This window comes from Alligator sinensis, unplaced genomic scaffold (assembly GCF_000455745.1).
Source record: "Alligator sinensis unplaced genomic scaffold, ASM45574v1 scaffold293_3, whole genome shotgun sequence".
Classification (NCBI taxonomy): domain Eukaryota; kingdom Metazoa; phylum Chordata; order Crocodylia; family Alligatoridae; genus Alligator; species Alligator sinensis.
Window position 1 is genome coordinate 926,141 of NW_005842604.1, and position 18,634 is coordinate 944,774.

Here is an 18,634-nt window from a genome sequence, read left to right on the forward strand (position 1 = left end):
CTGAACTGAATTCAAAGGTCTTGGGCCTTCCCAGGAATGTTGGCTTGGAAGGGTCCTCCTGGGTCAAGTCCAGTTCTCTTCTCTTACAGTCAATCATGTTATACAATCTTGTTAATACACTGATCAAGCTCTATTCTAAAACTGGTTAGCATTTTTGTCTCCACTATTATTCCAGGATCTCACCTCTTTTATTGTTAGAAACCTTCATCTAATTTTCCAGCTAAATCTACTTATGTCCTGTTTATACTAATTTGTTCTTGTGCCACTTTTCTTTGTTTTAAATAGCTTGTCTTGCTTCCTTGTTTTTACCTCCATCATGTATTTATAGAAGGCTATTACATTCCCTCTCAGCCTTTAGTTTGCTAGGCAAGCCAAGATCTTTCAGCCTCCTCTCATAAAATAGACTTTTCATGCCATGATCATCCTAATAGCCCTTCTCCACACCTGTTTCAGTTTCTTTCTTGAACATGTGTAAACAGAATTGTACACCATATTTCAGATGAGCTCTCAACTGCATCTCATACAATGGCATCAGTATTTCCCTGACTCTACTGGAAAGATCTCACCCAGTACAGCTTAGGCTCACATTCACTGTTTCTATGGTCTTATCACAGTCATCCAGGGATCAACTCATTCACCTGGGTTTTTCTCCTCTGTTGTTTGCAGCTGATGAGTTCCAAGCCTTTAGCAGAAATTCTTATTTTGTATTGACAGTACCTCCTAAACTTATGTTATCAGCACATTTCTTTAAGCACATTCCTGCTTTTGTGTTATTGCCACTAATTAAAAAAATCTGTTAGAAATCTGAAGTATCAAGCTAGAGGGAAGTTACCTCTGGAGTTCTTCAAGGGACAGTTGTGCAACAAATTTTATTTAATATTTTAATGTAGAAAATCTGATCAAAGATTCAAAGCTAACCAGATTCAAGTTCCCCTGATGTGATATTTTTTTTTTCCTTGGGTAAACTGTGTTGCATTTTCTTGCCATTTTCTATTTACTTTCATGTCTGTAAGCATTCTTTCATTCAAGATTTGTTCTAAAGCTTCCATACTACTGAAGTCAAACTGTACTTGCCTGAATCACTTCTATATCTCCTCTTAAATATAACTACTAGGTTTGCAATTCTCTAGTCTTATTGTACCAGGGCCAGCTGGGGGCACTTTAGCAGGCTTGCTGCCCTGAATCTTGGCATCTCTGAGTTGTGCTCCCCTATCATTTGTAGTAACTTATATTTCCATGCCCTCATTCCTGTTAGCTCATCCAGCTTTTGCCTTTTGATTAATATAACTTATTGTCTATGAATATTGTCAATGTGTAATATTGGGTTTTTTTTGTCCTTACTGAAAAATGAGGCATTTTGGACCCCTATCCCATCTCTACCTCATCCCCACTGCTTAGCAGCCCTACTTCAGCCCGTCCTAGTTCTCTTTTTATTTACATGGCTGAAGAACCATTTTCTATTTGTTTTAATTTTGTTTGTTAGGTCCAATCCAGCTGGTGTGTTAGCAGTTATTACTTTCTCTACATTACCTGACACTTAAGCCTTTGCTGACCAGACCTTTTTCCATTATTTGTAGGCTTTCTGCTTGCTTCTATTATACTTCCTGAGGTGAATATTCATTCAGTTAGGCTAGAACCCTTCCTTACGATTTTTAGCTCTCAGTTACAATACTGTACAGGTTTTTGATGGCATAAGAACCTTTGACTTATAGAAAGTCTAAGCCCTCTCCATATTCATGTCCATGAACTTCTCAGTTCAGCTGACTTCGCTAACTGGTTTCCTTAGTTCATCAAGATGCCCTTTTGAAATTGAGAACCTCAATTATAGACCTACTTCTTTTTATCATTTAATTTTAATTTTAACCAAATCAGCATATGCTCACTCAAGCCAAGGTTATTTTTCTACTATCAGTTCTTCTATAATATCCTCATTGGCTGTCAAAAACAACTTTAAAATAACATCACCTTTTTTCAGTGACTAGTTCATAAAGAAATCTGTCAACTATCATATTCAGAAATGACTGGGTCATACTATTGCTAATGACATTTTTCTGCAATCTGTATCTGGAAAGTTAATATTGCCCATAATGATACAGTGCCCAGTGGTATTTCTCTCTAACAACATTACAAAGGTCTCTATCCATATTCTAATCTGACCCTGAGGATCTATAGCAGACTTCCAGTATTACCCTAGTAGAGCCTCTTTTACTTTATTTCCCCAAATTTGATTTTGACCTCAAGAGATTGTTTTACCCATGCTATCCTTTCTTATTTCTTTACAGTCTATCACATCATTAATGTTTACTGCTATCCCCAGCACATTTACAAGTATGTCTGTCTTTTCCAGACAGCACATACCTTTTAATACCTGTGTCCCAGTCATGATTGCTATTCCATCCTATTTCTGTTGTCACTTGTAATATACAATGTCGGTTCCTACACCAGCAGTTTTAATTTTCTCCATTTTGTTGGTGATACTCCTCATGTACAAACATTTCAGTTGTTTCGTGCTGATCCCCTTCCTCTGCCCCCACAAATTCCCAGCCACAATAGGCAGTTTTTTTTTTTTCTCTGACTCTGTTACCTGTGGCCATAAACAGATATCTCACTGGAGGCAGTCCTGATTATCTTTTTTTTTTAATGCAGATCAAAACACAAGTGGCTCAGCCACTTACACACATTGCTCTTCCAAGCTGTATTTGCTGCCCCTCTGCTAGTAGGTGACGAAGAAGAGCGCACACTGTCCAGCAGACTTGTCGCTGGAATGACGCACAATTAACTTGAATGACCCGCAATTAACTCGGATATACACAGCGTTGTTTTGAGGAATAAGTGTTAGCACATTTATGTTGTGTCTTCACAGGTACAAAGTACTTGTATGTCTTAATTTAAAGCTCTTCTTCTCATTTATGTCACCCTTAATCCCAGAAGGTGCATTCCTCACTTATTCAGATGGAGCCCATTCATTGAGAAAAGTCCCCTTTCTAGCAATAGCTCTTAGTGGTTGAGCATACCAAAACATTCCTTAGAGCACCAAGCTCTGGGCCATCTGCTGATCCTTGTTCTTTCCTTCTTATCTGGGGAGCTGAGGAATTCCACTAGATGTCACCTGAACCTCTGAGTGTCTTCCCCAGCCTGGTGCACCTCTCCTTTGCTGAATCCCCGCTGGAATTCAGCCACGTTGTATGTTGTGATGAGAAGGATGAACAGTGGCTCTTAAGCCATGCCCAACAGGATCCTTGTCATTTTCAGGTCCACATATTGTATTCTTGTTCCTGACCAATGTCACTTCTTTGTGGTCTCTGGAACCCTCTGGTGACAGGACTATTGAGTCTTCTTAATGAGGAGTCCCTAAGCATATAGATCTGCCCCTTTTCTCTGTCACGGTCTCCTGTATTTTGTCTTTTCTCCTCCTTGGACTCCAGTTGCTGGCCATCTCCTTTATCTCTTCTCGTCTTGTGATACTATCTGCCTTTTTCTTACTTCTTGCCATCACATCTCATGTAAATTACCTGTTTCTTCTGCTTATTCTCCATTTCAGCCAACCAGTTCCTTAGGTCTTCCCCCCCCCATGTGTCTCCTCCGCTGCCTTGTCCTTGAGGTCATGAACTTTCATGGATCATCCTTATCTAGCAGTCTGCCCTCCGGGTCCTCTTGTTTGGGTATCTAGTATCTAGAGTGGCAGATCTTGAGCTGTCCATCTCTTCTCTTCTCTCTTCTCCATCATGTGTTCAGTTCTTTGTCTAAGATTCATTATGATCTTCAGGCCTCTTCTTTTCCAAACACTATCAGGTGACTCTTCTTTCACAAATGACTTCCATCAGGTACATACTCATATATAATGTACATCTTCTAGCTCTTTCATCCAATCCTCTCACTTATCTCCTTTGTTCTTGAGTACCCTCCACTGCCTCTTGTTTAAATTCAACAGGAATTATCTGCCAGCAGTGATCAATGCCAAAGAACCTACCTGACGTGTCAGCTGTGAGGCATCTGTACTACCTGCAACACTCAGCCCTAGAAAGGACTCATAGATGCTAGGGTCAGAAGGGACCTCAATGGATCATGGAGTCTGACCCCTTGCCAGTGGCAGGAAAAAATGCTGGCTTCATGTGACCCCAGTTAAGTGCTTGTCCAGTCTCTTCTTGAAGACCCCCAAAGTAGGGGAGAGCACCACCTCCCTGGGAAGCCCGTTCCAGGTTCTGGCAACCCTGACCATGAAGAAATTATTTCTGATGCCCAACTTCAATCTACTCTCTATCAGCTTATGGCCGTTGTTCCTGGTTATTTCAAGGGGTGCCCTGGTAAATAGTCTCTCCTTTTCCCTGCTGTGTCGTCGTCGTCCCCCCCCCAGTGAATTTTAAATACTGCCACAAGATTTCCCCCCCCCCCCAGCCTTTTCTCATAGGGCCTTCCCTGCAGGCCTCTAACCATATGAGTGGCCCTTCTCTGCACCCTCTTAAGGTTGTCCACATCTGTTTTGAATTGCAGTGCCCAGAATTAGACACAGTACTTCAGCTGCGGCCTGACCAGTGCTGCATAGAGGGGAAGCATCACCTCCTTGGACCTGTTTGTGATGCACCTGCTAATGCATGACAAAGTGTAGTTAGCTCTGCTAATTACTTTGTCACATTGACAACTCATGTTCATCTTGGAGTCAATAACAACTCCAAGATCTCTTTCTACTGCTGTGCTACTGACAAGGTCCTCCCCCAGCCTATAGGTGTGCTGGTGATTCCCTCTCCCCAGGAGAAGCACCTTGCACTTGTCCTTGTTGAACTGCATCCTATTGTTCTCTGCCCACTTCTCTAACCTGTCTAGGTCTGCCTGGATTCGGTTGCTTCCCATCAGTGTGTTTACTTCACCCCATAGTTTGATGTCATCTGCGAATTTGGACAGAGTGCTTTCCACATCCTCATCCAGGTCACTGATGATGATATTGAACAGAACCGGCCCAATGACTGAGCATTGGGAGACCCCACTACCCACATCTTTCCAGACTCCTTAAACTACAAAATGCCACCAAGCAATGGGTAGACCAGCAAACAAATTAATTTTCTCTAGAGGAACAAAGGCTCACACGTTTCTCACCAAGGGCAAGTCCTATGCAAACTCCATTGTTTACTGTTTTTTATTTGCTGGCTTTCCTGGTTGCCTTTTCTTCATATTCTCCATGGCTTGAGATGAGGGTATGTAAAAGATGACCTGAAGCTCTTGAATGGAGATCATTGTCATCAGCTGTGCTTCTTTGGCAGAACAGAACTCCTTACAGTAAGAAGCTCCATGAAAGAGACAGTAGTTTCTTGATTCAAGATGGTGGGATGAACTCCCCCAAGGACCATTACAGATCCTGCTGCCACCTCCTCTGAGTGAACTGCTTTTTTTCTGATCTTGCTTTCACTAACATAGATACAGAGCAACATGCATGTTCATTAAGAAACAAAACAACAAAAAAATACTGCCTCCCAAACTCCTCTAAGATGATGATAATAATAACAACAACAACAAACAAACCCTACTAAAACAACACATTTTACTGCATGTGCTTTTCTTTCTGGGAAGTGAATGAGAGAACAAACATGTTAGTCACATTGCTCAGTGCATCCCTGGAAACCGCACAGGTACAATGCTGATAAAGGTAATATCCAAGCTAGAATATAATAGCATAGAATAAGCAGTATGAGCTTATGTGGGAGCTACTTGCACTTTCACTGTTGGAGAGGAGCTTTACGCCCCAGGAAGGAGATCCTATCTATCTCTGGTCTGGGTTCTGCTGAGTGCTGGCTCAGTAGCTTGCTGGTGATGTCTTCTATTATTGATCTGCTCAGCATACTCATGGAGCAAGGGTGAGGCCTGCAGTTTTAATAGATACACCTAGAAAGCTACAGAGCCGTCAGTGAATGTTATTCCTTCTGTGTAAGTAAGTAGGAGGGGCAGAGAGAGAGCAGGAAACCCTGGGGCTCTCTGAACTTCTGAAGACTCCTGTTGTCTCTCTTGGTTACTTCGGTGTTTCTACCCCGGTGGCACCTCCATTCTGAGCTATACCTGCACCCTGCAGCATATACTCAAAGATTTTCCTTCCTATCTCTCACCAGCACCTTCTACCTCTCTTGTACCCACCTCTTGCCCACACCTTTGCTTTTTGAGTTTCTTCTTGCCATGCATCTCAGCCTCCCTGCTTCTGCATAGTGACAATAAAGGAAATCACATAAGCTTGAATAGTTCAATAAAACTGTAAATACCTGAATCAATTCCTGGGATTTATTTTCCAGATAAAGATCTTCATTATGAGTTCACACAAAACCAAGGTTACCAGCATGACCTAAGACAGCAACTGAATAACCACTCAGAGGGAACAAGCCAGTATGAGCCAGTTCTACAAGAATATGTGTCCTTGCAGTCTGGCATGCATTCTGCGGTGGATGGGTATGAGCAAGCCATAACATCAGTGCTATCTGGTGCCGGGCAAGAAAGCTATCCAACAGTGGTCAGCCCACGGGTAGATGTCTTTCTAGGAGGAACTGCAAGTGACCATTCCCCAGAGGTGGGCCAGACACCAGGTAAGCACACCTGTGCTATGCTGGAACTATCTGCACTAGTTCTTGGGAGGAGAGATGGGAAACTAATTATCTATGGGATAAGTATAGGACAGTTCACTTCATTTGAAAGATGGATCTGGAATGTTCAGTCTCTGAACTTGGAGTAGGGGGTTCAAGCCTGTTCTACGTTCTGTACCTAGAATAAACGGGCTGGAGGCATGTCTGATCAATACTTTTAGTGGTTTCTCTCCAAAATCTCCTGTAAGCAGCCCATAACTGCTTTCATGAGATTTCCCATGGGCATTTCTTATGTTTCTTTTCTCCAGGGGCTTGCTACTTCTATCTGTGTGAATTGTCAGTGTTCATTGATGACCTTGAACTCCTAGGGGATTGATTTTGTTTTCTTATAATCCATACTCTGGCAACATATTAATCTGGCAACTTCTGAATAAATTCCCCTGGGTTTGTCATTTCTGGACTATGTCTTATCAAGGAGGGTTGATAAATTCTAATACAGGGGTGTCCAACCTTTTTGAATGTGGGGCCAACTTTTTATCACCCAGTGGGCTGGTGAGCCATATTCAAAGACACCACAGGAAGTGGTATCACATCAGGAAGTGGTCACGTGACCTTTGACACCAATGAAGTTGCAGGAAGTGACAATGAAATGGATCTGGAAATGTGGTTTAAAATCCAAAATAAAAACCAATATAAAAAGCAACAAAGAAATAATACCAAACACTTGTGTGGTCATGCAGGAGACACAAGTTTCCCTACTAGCACAGAGGGACAGGAAAGTTAGGGCGCACAAGCTTCTTTCTGAAAAGCACACAGGGAGCCATGTGGCAGTATGTTGGATCACCTTGGACTGCCCAGAATCAATGACTCAGTTCCCAAATACAGCTGAGGGCAAAAAGGAGGCAGCTTCTAGCACAAGTAGAAAGCAGGACTTATACTTGCCTCTCTCAAATGCAGCAAGACACTATAACTGCTCTGCCCCCGTTTTCCCTTTTGCAACCAAAAACAGCAAAGAGTCTCCCTTGTGAAAGGCAGGAACGCCACACACGTGCTGGGAGCCCACAGTCATTGGCTCGGCCCAGGTTCCTGCCCGGCCCCGGCCTGGCCCTACCTGTGGTGCCCCGGCCGGGCAGGAGGCGGCAGAGGCAGAGGCAGATGACGAGGGTGAGCCTGGCCACTGCGCTGCCTCCACGGGTCCGCATCACTGCGTCACGCTGGGCTGGAAGCGGCCAGGGCCAGGCGGCACCTTGGGGTGCAGTGAGCGCCGGCTCTGCCTGAACCCAGAGCCACCCTGGACGGCGTGGCCACGGCCCAGCGGGAGAACGCACCTGCCTGCGCTGCTCTGCCTCTGCCAGCGACCCAGGGCCGGGCGGCCAACCTGGGCTGCCTCTTGCCTGCGGGCAGGGAGCAGTGAGTTGTTTGGGCCAGGAAGCGGTGGCTTCCCCACATGGTGCTGGGGATGGGAGGAGGCGGGTCAGGTCTGCACTCCTCTTCCCACATGCACCACGCCTGCAATGTCAAGCTGATGTGGTGCATGTGGGAACCTTGTCCCTTCCCCAGCCCTTCAGCAGCCATTAGGAAGCTGCTGAGGGGCTGGGGGAGGGACAAGGGGCGGGAACGAAAGTAAACCGTGTTTACCTCTGTTTCCCGTCGCAGCACTGAGGGCCACAGAAAATGCCTTGGTGGGCCGCGTGGCGGGCTGCGGGCCGTATGTTGGACAAACCTGTTCTAATACCTTAGTTCTAATTTTTGCAGGACCTGGTATGTAACATTAAGGGAGAGCAGAAAGGTGAATAATAGATCACAGTATGAATATGAGCCAGCACTGCGATGATGTAGCTGGTAGGGTAAATAATACTCTGGCATGCATCAATTGATGCATCTCCAGCAAAGCCAAGGAGGTGATTCTTCCGCTGTACTCAGCGCTGGTGAAACCACAGCTGGAGTACTGTGTCCAGTTCTGGGCACCACTTTTTTTAACAAGGGTATGGACAAGCCTGAGAGAGTCCAAAGAAGAGCCACCCGTACGATTAGAGTCTTAAAAGGCAAGCCATACAAGGAAAGGCTGAGGGATCTGGGACTCTTCAGCCTGAAGAAAAGAAGGCTGAGGGGGGGACCTGGTAGCAGCTTACTGCTACACTAAGGAAGTACATCAAGGGCTTGGTGAATAACTGTTCACCAAGGCACCTGAGGGGAAAACCAGGAGTAATGGCCACAAACTCCTGGAAGATCAATTCAGGCTCAACATTAGGAAAAACTTCTTCACAGTCGGGGTGTCCAGACACCCTGTGTAGAATAAGCTGTGGAATAAGCTCCCTCCAGAGATGGTGCAATTGCCTACCCTGGAAAAGAGGAGACTAGATGGTCACCTTGCTGGGTCACCTGACCCCCAGTTGTCTTTCCTGGTTGGTGCGGGGGGCTGGACCCGATGGTCTCTTTTGGCCTTACCATCTATGAAGTGACTCCACTTCTATGATGTGAAGTGAATGAAAAGAACAGGTCATGGTTTAAACAGTAGGGGCAATATTTTTCCCTCAGGATCACCTGTACCTCCTCATTGCCTTCCTTGCTGGAGGTGAGAGAGTTCTCTTCCTTCTTGATGGAAATTCAAAGAGTGATAGGGCTGAATTCTTGGGGTTAAGAGAAACAGATGTTTAGCCATTCATCCTGCGGTTGCAGAGGTGTAAAAACAGTAGAGTGTAGCCCCTGTTCACCAATGGAGGACTCCTTCTGCTTTCTACCTCACTTGCACTGGAGGAGGGAACAGATCCTTCTCTTTATTTAAGCTTTTGGAATAGGAGAGGAGAAGCAGCAGCTTTCTATGTCTAGCTGGAATATGCCCCAGTTGTGTCTTGGGAGCTGAAATGGACTCTGTTTGTATGCCTGGATTCTTACAGGAAGTACTTGTATTTGCCTAAATTGATCTGGCCCATAATGCAAATGGAAGCATCTTGCAGTTAATAGGCCACCTGAACAGATTCCTAGATTATACAGTGATAGTAGAATTAAAATGCCTCTATACATGAGACAAGGTTTTCCCTGAAGAATATTCTCTCCCAGGATGAATCTTGAATGATATTCTCTCTGCTCTTAGTGGGTGCATTGGAGCCACAAGGACACTCTCTGCCCTTTGATGTTCAGAAGAACATTACAGAAGAGCAGGTAAGAAGTTGGTGGTTGGGGAGGGAGGAGGGCAGCCAAATGTCTCTGTGGACAGAGAGGTCAGATGGACAGCCCCCTTTGGTAAAGCCCTGTACAGAGCCTGGGTGATTTCTTCTCTTCATATGGACAACTTCCCTGAAACCCAGTCACTACCTTCTCACTCAAGAAGAGTAGGAGATGGCACAGCACCTCCACCCCTCTGACCCCATCTCTCTCCTTCCTGCCAAATGTAGTACCTCCCTACCCTAGCTGTCCAGTGACCACAGGAAAGCTCTCCATCCTACGGTATGACTGGCCTGTGCTGCCTGCTAACTTTTGCTGCTGTTATTCGTGGACTGTTTGGCTCTTCCCTGAACCCACCTTTGACACCCAACATGACCTTCTTCCCTCAGCTGCTTCTTAGTCAGGCACTTGAGCAAGGAGCACAGGTTGCAGAATGGGAAGGTTTCAGCAGTGCAGAGCTACACTGGGTAGCGACTGATTCCTCCCATGTGGCTTGAACCCAGTCTCTGTGTCCAGAAGCCTTCCCTTGTTCTTGACACCACTTGAACCATGGAAATGAGGCATTAACCACTGAGGAACTGGCTGGTTTCCAAAGGCTTGTGTTGCACGCTGAGGTGGGATGTGCTCTAAATCTGTGTTGATGGGCTGGGGCTGGTGCTGGTGCTGGCACCCCACAAGAATCAGTCCTTCTGATGAGCCCCCTCTCCCACTCCCTGAGATCTCTCTCTCACAGGAGAGAATCTGGGACTCAAACATATTTTGGAAGGCCTGAAAGAAAAGGGTCCCCAAAGAGCTTGGTTCTTGTTGAGAAGATGGTTGCTGCCTCTTGGAATGGCTGATCCAAAAGCAGTACTACTTCCCTTTTCCCTCCCTTATGGCATCTATGCTTTGTATCTCTGACAGCAGAGCATGTCACGTGCAAGAATCCGAACTGTCTCAGAGTGCTCGACTGTCTCTGTGGAAGATGATGCCCACCAACTCCCGGGGCAAGCGGGTGAGGGAGCCACTAAAGAGCAGTCTTCGACAGAGGGTGCAAAGCAAGAGGAGACAAAGGTGATTGAGTCATGCCTGGGTTGAATCCTGTGCTGTCTCCAAACCCAGGCTGCAGGCCTGATTCCTCTCACAGCAGAGGGACTCCACCGGTTTCTATTGGGTCTGTCCTGATATACCCCACTGGGGGAGGGAGAGATGAGTCAGGCCCCATGTGTCCTTTCACTTGGAAGCATCAGCAGGTCTTAAGTGGCTGTATGACTGGGAGAGCTGTAGTCAGTGCACTTGGGCAGCCTGGCTTCTTCTCTGTCACTGCTGTCCCTAAACACTGTGTCAAACCCCTGCTCTCTTCTCAATGACTTGTCAGGAACTAGGTGCTTCTCAGCCTTTCTGCGCTCCTTTATGCCCATACAGAGTTTTAGGGATTGATTTCTTTCCCTTCCCAGCAGCGGGAAGAGGCTGGGTTTTCATGAATCCTTTCTTTCTCTCAGAAAGCTGTGGTATGTGGGACCACTGAGGCTGGGTTCCACAGTTCCCTCCTTCTCTACTCCCTGCCCTTGAATTTTCAGGCTGTTGCATTTTTAATTTATCACCATTAATAAATGACTCCATTGAGGATAACAGTCTGTGTTTCCCAGGGTTCGGGCTTTGGCTGGTTCAGCTGGTTTCGATCCAAGCCCGACAAGGATGTGGCTTCTTCCAGAGATCGATCTGAAACTGCCCCAGACTCCACTGTGCTGGAGTCCCAGGTAACAAGATAAAAAGGACACTTTTCTGTTACAGAAACTGCACATGGTCTCCTCGCTCATGCTCAGTCACAAGAAGGGACTTCTTCCCATTACCTTGATCCTCTAGAGCAGTGATTCTCAACCAGTGTGCTGCAGCACCCTGCGGTGCCTTAAGAGGCTTTCAGGGTGCCATGGGGGTGCCATGCAATGTTAGCATTGTTAAGTGTGCAAACATGATTCACAAGACAAACCCAGAGATTTCAAATAGGAATCCATAGTGTTAAAAACATTCTGACCTGCTGTGATCTTTTTGAGGTCTTTGCAATGGTAGGATGGCTCTATTATTTTTCTGTAGTCAAAAAACAAGTGAAAATTAGGAGCTGCCATTTCTAAAGGGCTGCCTTGAGTCTAATGAGCAGTGCCCTGACACTAATAAGAGTGTCTTGAGTCTAAAAAGTTTGAGAACCACCGCTCCAGAGCAATAGAGATATCTTGACATAACTCTGTGGGAAGTCCCAGTATTGCAGTAGCAGGTCAGAAGTGGGGAGCACTGTACTGATAGATTTGGGGGTAGCTACTCATCACTGGGAACGCAGGGGGGTGTGCTGCAGGTCAGGTTTGGGGGCCATGGTCAGAGCTGTGTCTGGGCCTGTAGGACTGGAATTGCCAGTTTGGGGACTGGGTCAGAGCTGAGGTGCATTGACAGAGGTCTGTATACATGTGTGGGTGTGCAAAATTTGCACAAAGGCTGCATGACTACCTATCCTGTGGTCCCTTATTACCTACCTGAACTCTCATTTTCATAACTGTTCCCTGTTGCAAATTTCTGCCTCATCCTGGTATAATCTGTCTCGCCACCATGCAGTTCAGGCTAATCCCTTCCTATGCCAAGACTGAATAGCACAGGAGTCATTGCTAGACACAGACAGACCTGTGATGTTCTCTGTGGTAATGGGGCATGCAAGTTAGGTGATGGCAAGGAATCCTATACGGAAGGAGAATTACAATGTCTGGAGAAACCACAGTGGACAGATAGTCCAGGCCTGACCAGAGGAGGGTTACCAGTGAGGAGAGTTGATAGACCTGACACTGTGTTCATCCTCATCCATCATCTCAATATCTCCTTCTCACATCCTCTCAGCTGTTCCCAGTTTGTCAGTCTGTTTATTACATGCCGCTGTACACAGGGATATACAGATATAAGTAGGGTAGAACCTGCGAGCTTGAAGTCTCAGGCTGGAAGCAATTCTTATGAATAATAATTATATATTTATAAAGCAACTTTCATGCAGAAGGCTCTCAAAGCCCCCTGCATGCTCTGTGGGGATTACTTGCCCTCTGCTGAAGTGGAAAGCAGCAGCTGTTGGCAGCAAACAGCAACGCTTGGACAGTTTTTGGGGGCTGAAGTGAAGGATAACATCCCTAATTAGAATTGCAGGAGAAGCGGGAGGAGGCAGGCAGTATGCACTCCTAACCACACCCTCGTGTGTGTGTGTGTGTGTGTGTGTGTGTGTGTTTTTGTGTGTACCTACATCTGACAGTGGCCAGCACCCAGCTCTTGACACACAAATTCAGGAAACCTCTGAGTAGTCAGAGGTGCAGGGATCTACCTCTCCATTAAAGTTCTATCCTAAAAATGAACAGGGACTGGCTTAGGCCTTGATGCAGGATGCAGGAGGTGTTGCTCCTTCTCACTATGCAAATTGTGGCCACTTTTTAAGTAACCACGAGAAACCAAGAATACAGTGCTACATGTCAGGCAATAGGCAGCAGCTCCTGCGGTACAGCACCCCTCAGCATCACACTGGGATACTTGTTCAGTATGAATGCTAAGGGAAGAGCACCAACCACTGACTTACCTCCACTACTTCTTGGAGTGGCCTCAGCCTCTTGTGGGCTTTTCCTGCTTAGCTTGGGAGATCTGCAAGGATTTCAGGGTAGATGATGTAGCTCAATACAACATTCAAGATTTGCTAGCAGTGTGGGTTAACTTATCTCATTACAGCTGCCAAATTGTTGCTCAGCAGCACCCAGCAGTTGCCTGTCTTTGGATCTGAATTTCTTGTGTCATAGGTTACTAAATAGATCATGAGCCTTTAATCCCTGTTGTGGTGTGCTAGGATATATGAAAGCAGTGCACCATGAATCTGCACTGTCCATGGCCTGAACTCAGGATTAGATGCAGTTTCCTTCTCTTCATGCACAGTTTCTTCCTCCTAAATTGGCATGTGCTTCCTCAGGAGCAGACTTTGTCATCCTCACCACTGTGTGCTACTCCCACTGCTGGAACAAGCCCTTCATCTCATGCTCCTGCTAGTGGTTCTGTACCTGTCTTCAGAAGCTCAGGTAAACATAGCTGAAGCCACAGCCCCTGGCTGCCCCTTGGAAATGGATACTTTTTGTTTTTAAGCATGTTTTGGTCACACAAACCCAGAATGACTGAAAATGTTATAATTGTCCTCATTTCTGCAGCTAGTAATGAACCAACAGCCACAACGGGCCCTGATGGCAGAAAATTGGCAGCCTTTCCTGAAGTTGGTGGCCAGGTGAGGAGAGAAGGGTGGGCTCTGTGTGCACGTGTGGATACATTACTGTTTCTTTCTATATTGGTCCTTCTGTCTATTGTTTTGGTGGGAAGGAAATACTTCTTTACTGTTAGACCAGTGAGGTGATGAATAGACTGCCTGGGGAAGTTGTGGAATTTCCTTCATTGGAAGTGTTCAAGAAGAGGCTGGATAAGCATTCATCAGGGATGATCTAGGAATAGCATTTCTGTATTTGTGTAGGGAGTTGGACCAAATGCTCCCCAAGGTCCCTTTCAACCTTATAATTCTCTGATTCTGAGTGTTTGGAGGGGGGGAGGAAACAAGGAGGAAGTAGATTAGACAGCACCTTTCTTGTGGTTTGCTGCAGTGGGGAGCTAACTGGCTTGAACAGCATCTTCCTACAATTACCAGCACCTGAACCTATTAACCAAGGAAGCTCCTTTGACTTCTATACTCACCAAAGCAGGTGCCACCTGCTTAGTTTCTATCTGTGTTCTGTTTCAGAATGATTCATATGGCCCCCTGTCTGGCCCAGGTGGTTGTCTTCCTCCTCCAGGAGAAGGCCTAGTCCCACTCTTCAATCCTGGTCACATTCCTCAGGTATGGATGTTTCTTCTTTTCTATCACAAGAATGGGAATCTGGGAGTGGTACCACCACACAGGGACTCCTAGGATTAGGATTAACATTAGTATTAGGTGGTTGGGATCCTCTTAAGGGTAAGTCGCACCTTAAGTCCCTCAAGGGAAGGGCACAGATGCCCTATATGTTTATCTCCTTCCCAGTAGAGTCCTGGAGGCAGCTACTCTGGGCATGGTGGAAAGACAACATTTTAGTCTTGGTGGCAGGCAGACAGCCAGCTTTTGTGCCACAGCTGAAACCCACCAGGTGCTGCAGAGCATGGGAAGCTGGCTGTGGCCCCTTAGTTCTCTGTTCAGCTTCAGTTTTGATGCACATTAGAGTCGGGGACCATTTGCTTGCTGAAGACAGGTGCATCAGCAATGCCTTCCTGCCTGCTGCAGGAGGGTAGAGATGCAGTAGGTTCAGAATATTGACCCTCTAATTGTCTGAGACACTGGATAGGTCTACACTGCTTTCTCAAAGATCTGGGAGATTGGCGGGGGGGCATATCCAAAGAAGCTCACTGTCACACTTCTGGGTCTGGCTCATACAAGTGAGAATGGCTGGAGTGTGGTCTTTCCCTGTGAGTGTTGGGGGCATGGTGGTGTAATCATACCAACCTAGTCCTGGGATAGCTGGGGGTGTATAAAGAACACAGTTAAAGGTCCTTAAAGGCCCAAGGGGCATGAAGAATGCTGGGATGGGGTGAGGTGAGGTGGGGTGGGCAGGTAAGGACCTGGACGTGGGTCTGCTTTTGGAATAGCAGAGATTTTTGCAGGCTGCGGTTGATTTGCACTAGCAGAGCTCTGTGGGGAAAGCAAGCAGGGCCCTTGTCCACCCTGCACCTGCCCTCAGTCAGTGCTGCCCATCCATCATATTCAAGAGCAGTGCAATCAAGCAAATAGAACTGGGCTGTTTTCAAACTGCTTCTGACTCGCTGAGAAGAAGACTCTTCACTTACCTACCAAAATACTGTGTGCACCATCCATTGTCAGTCAGCCACACTATTGTCTCACTCCTAATATTTCTGTCCTTTCCAGCTCTTCAGTGCTGTATCCCCTGGACTGAGCCAACCAAAGCGGCTTTCACAGCGACGTTACCCAACCCTACCATGACGGGTGAGCCTTGGGCTATCTCCAAAGCCTCTGATACAGCAGAGGACATAAGGGACCTTGCCATGGGGATAGAAACATTTGTACTTGGCTCCCTGCTCTTGTGCTCCTACAAAGTTTTACTACTTTGTAAAAGTAGTTCCAGTGAACAGGCTTCTCCTTGCAGATGGAGCAGCTTGTGGGGGCGGGGAGGGGTTAGTCTCTCTTTTCTGAGACTGAGCATCCATCATTTTAGTTGTGATTGCCCAGGTTGAGAGTCATGTAGAGAGGTTGTACAAAGACTCTCCCAGCTGCAAAACACAAGCACTCACTGTGGAATAATAATACTGAACAAATGAGCAAAAGAAAATTCAGGCTGGATTTCAGGAGCAGTGGCCTAACAATGACATCTCCAACAGTGGGGGATCCTCTGCAAGAGGTGCAGTGGAGCCTTATGTACCGGTATTCAGTGGTCAATGCACTGGTATCTGTACTTCAGGAAACAATCCTATGGTGGCAGGCAGCTGGACACAAGTGACATAACTTAGTTGTTTCAGTGTCCAATTTCCATTGCACATGTAATGGCAATAATGACATGAGCAACTGTATGGCCATTCTGTAGCTGCCATGCAAGACATCAGAGTGCAGGTTACACACTTGCTCCCAGACTGGTAGGAACTGGAAGTGTGTGGACAATACAGGCAGCCTCCAGTGGAAGCAGCCTGTGGCATTCAAATGCCTCCCTGGGTCAACTGGACGAGAAGGGTTGTTTGTCTTTAAAAAAGCAGGTTGTCTTTCCTGACCAGAGTGATACTGGACATAACAATAATGCTTATGGACACTGGGAGTTCTTCCTTCTCCCACAAAATACTCAACATTGTAACTATTCAGTAGTGACTTTGGGGAATCCAAAGATGTCATGCCTTCAGATTGGTGTATGATTTCTGATGGTAAAGGACATATCTGTCTTGTCTCTCTAGTGACATACAAGCTGTGTTTGTATTAAATGTTTTTGAAATAAACTCCAATGTTTTTCAACCCTGCCAAATTGCCCGTCTGCCTGCTAGGCAAGCTCAATCTAAGTCAAAGATATGGCATCAGTTTGGCCCTCACCCACCCTATCTTTCTTCCCTAATCCATATGGAAGGATTTGAATTCAGCTGGGTGAAGGTTTTTGTCTAAATCTTTACTTTGGCCAAAAAATGTGTGTTGAGTGATACCAAGCTGTTTCACAAATTCAGTGAAGTTCTTCAATAAAACAGGAACAATAAAATAAATGTTTTGTTTCAACCCTAAAACATTTCAGTTTTCTGATTCAGAATTACTTTTAGTTTGAAACTTCCTTCACACGTGTTGGTGTTTTTATTTTTTGTGTTTAAATAAAAGGAAAAATCGAAATAAAGCTGAAAATCAAAATGCTTCATTTATCCTAAAACGATTTTTTTTTTTTTTTTTGAGCCATTAACAATTTTTTTTTTCAGCTTGACCAGCAAGAAAAAATTTTAAATAATTTTTCAGAACTGCCAGGAAACCAAAATATCCATTATTTACATGGTTCTTGATGTAAGCAATCTAGGCAATGAGCATGATATTAATGTTTGTATGGAATGTATCTGAATTAAGTGGCTGGTTGTCATGGAAACCTGCTTTAAAGAATAAAAATACTGTGGTTCAAATTCACCCTTGGTGAAACTCCATTGACTTCTGTCCAATTATCCCTTATGATAAAGTTGGTCCAATCTCTACTTATATACCCAGTAATCTGTCTTTTTCTCTTTTATATGGAGGTTCTGGACCTGTGCATTTGGATGATGTTTGCAATTTACAAATTAGAAACTATACTGGTACTTATGTAAATAACAATAATGATACATTACTTAACAGTGGGAGTCTGAAGGTCCCACAGTTTATGAAATGTGACACTAATATCTTGGGGGTATTATTATGGGATATTTCATTATAAGGGCATCTGATTACAAATCATACATTGGGAAAGGCAGGCAGATGGAACACTTTGCCTGCTAAGAGAGTGTCTGCCAGTGAGGGTGATTACATGGTTTTTGAAACCACGTGTCATGACTGAGGGAAGGGGATGCAGAAGGATGTAAGGATGGACCTGAGTAATTATGCCAAAAATGTCAAATTATGTGACTATTCTTCCTCCTTCAGACACGCAAATGATAAAAAATAGATATGCAGTTGTTCTTTATCCTGCACTTACACCTACCCTTACCTGTAATCATGTGAGTCACCCTATTACCATCAGTGAAGCAATTTAGGCTTAATTATTATGCAAGTATAAAAATCTTGTAGGATCTGTATCTCAGATTATGCTTGTTAGCATGGAGACCTTGTCTTTGTGTAAGTTAGTATAGCAGCTGGCCTAATGACTACATGCACAGCTATTATAAAAAGGGTTCTCTTTTTCCAGTACCCTTGATCATGACTCTCCTTGACAGTTTTTCACTGCACAGCTATAATTATGTATGGCAAGGGCTCCAGCTGGTGTGGACTAGTGCAGGGGTTAAGCATGGCAGGAAGTGATTAGGTCCTTTTCTAATAAAGCTATATTAGAAAGAGCAAATCCCAAAGTGAAGGAGGGTAGAGGTCCAGCTAGGGCAATATCTGGCCTTGGACAGTTTCTAGTATGAAGAATTTTGAACAAGGATGCTAGAAACCCCATAGTAAATGAGTTTTGAAGAATCTGCTAAGTGAAGAAGTATTTTGCCGTCCCAGTAAGGTTGGTTTATGCTTTGCAGTGGCATGGGTTACATCTCTTCCAAACTTTGTGTATTTGTGTTTAATTGATTCTACCCACTGTAGATTATCAGTATGAATCCCCAGTCCTTGCTGTGAGTCCTGTGCAGTGAGTTCTGCAGATTTAATATGTGCAATATAATCCTGCACAAAAGGGTCAGTGGGAGAATAGTTTGAATTA

At 45.2% G+C, this 18,634-nt stretch overlaps 1 protein-coding gene across 8 annotated transcripts in view; it reads left to right on the forward strand.

Annotated features, from left to right (window-relative positions):
- Positions 1-17,362, forward strand: part of LOC102371683 (protein transport protein Sec16B) — a 52,979-nt gene extending 35,617 nt beyond the window's left edge. For 4 of the 8 annotated variants that reach the window (XM_014524381.2, XM_014524380.2, XM_014524379.2 and 1 more), the window contains 8 exons: positions 6,273-6,560; positions 9,652-9,719; positions 10,626-10,775; positions 11,351-11,461; positions 13,681-13,786; positions 13,913-13,986; positions 14,491-14,586; positions 15,646-17,362. In XM_014524381.2, the coding sequence (XP_014379867.1) occupies positions 6,273-6,560; positions 9,652-9,719; positions 10,626-10,775; positions 11,351-11,461; positions 13,681-13,786; positions 13,913-13,986; positions 14,491-14,586; positions 15,646-15,720 (968 nt within the window). In that variant the 3' untranslated portion in view covers positions 15,721-17,362. Of the gene's footprint in view, positions 1-6,272; positions 6,561-9,651; positions 9,720-10,625; positions 10,776-11,350; positions 11,462-13,646; positions 13,787-13,912; positions 13,987-14,490; positions 14,587-15,645 lie in introns of those variants that run through there. The other 4 variants (XM_025214775.1, XM_025214774.1, XR_003096103.1 and 1 more) reach the window with 4 other exon arrangements.
- Positions 17,363-18,634: the final 1,272 nt, after the last annotated feature.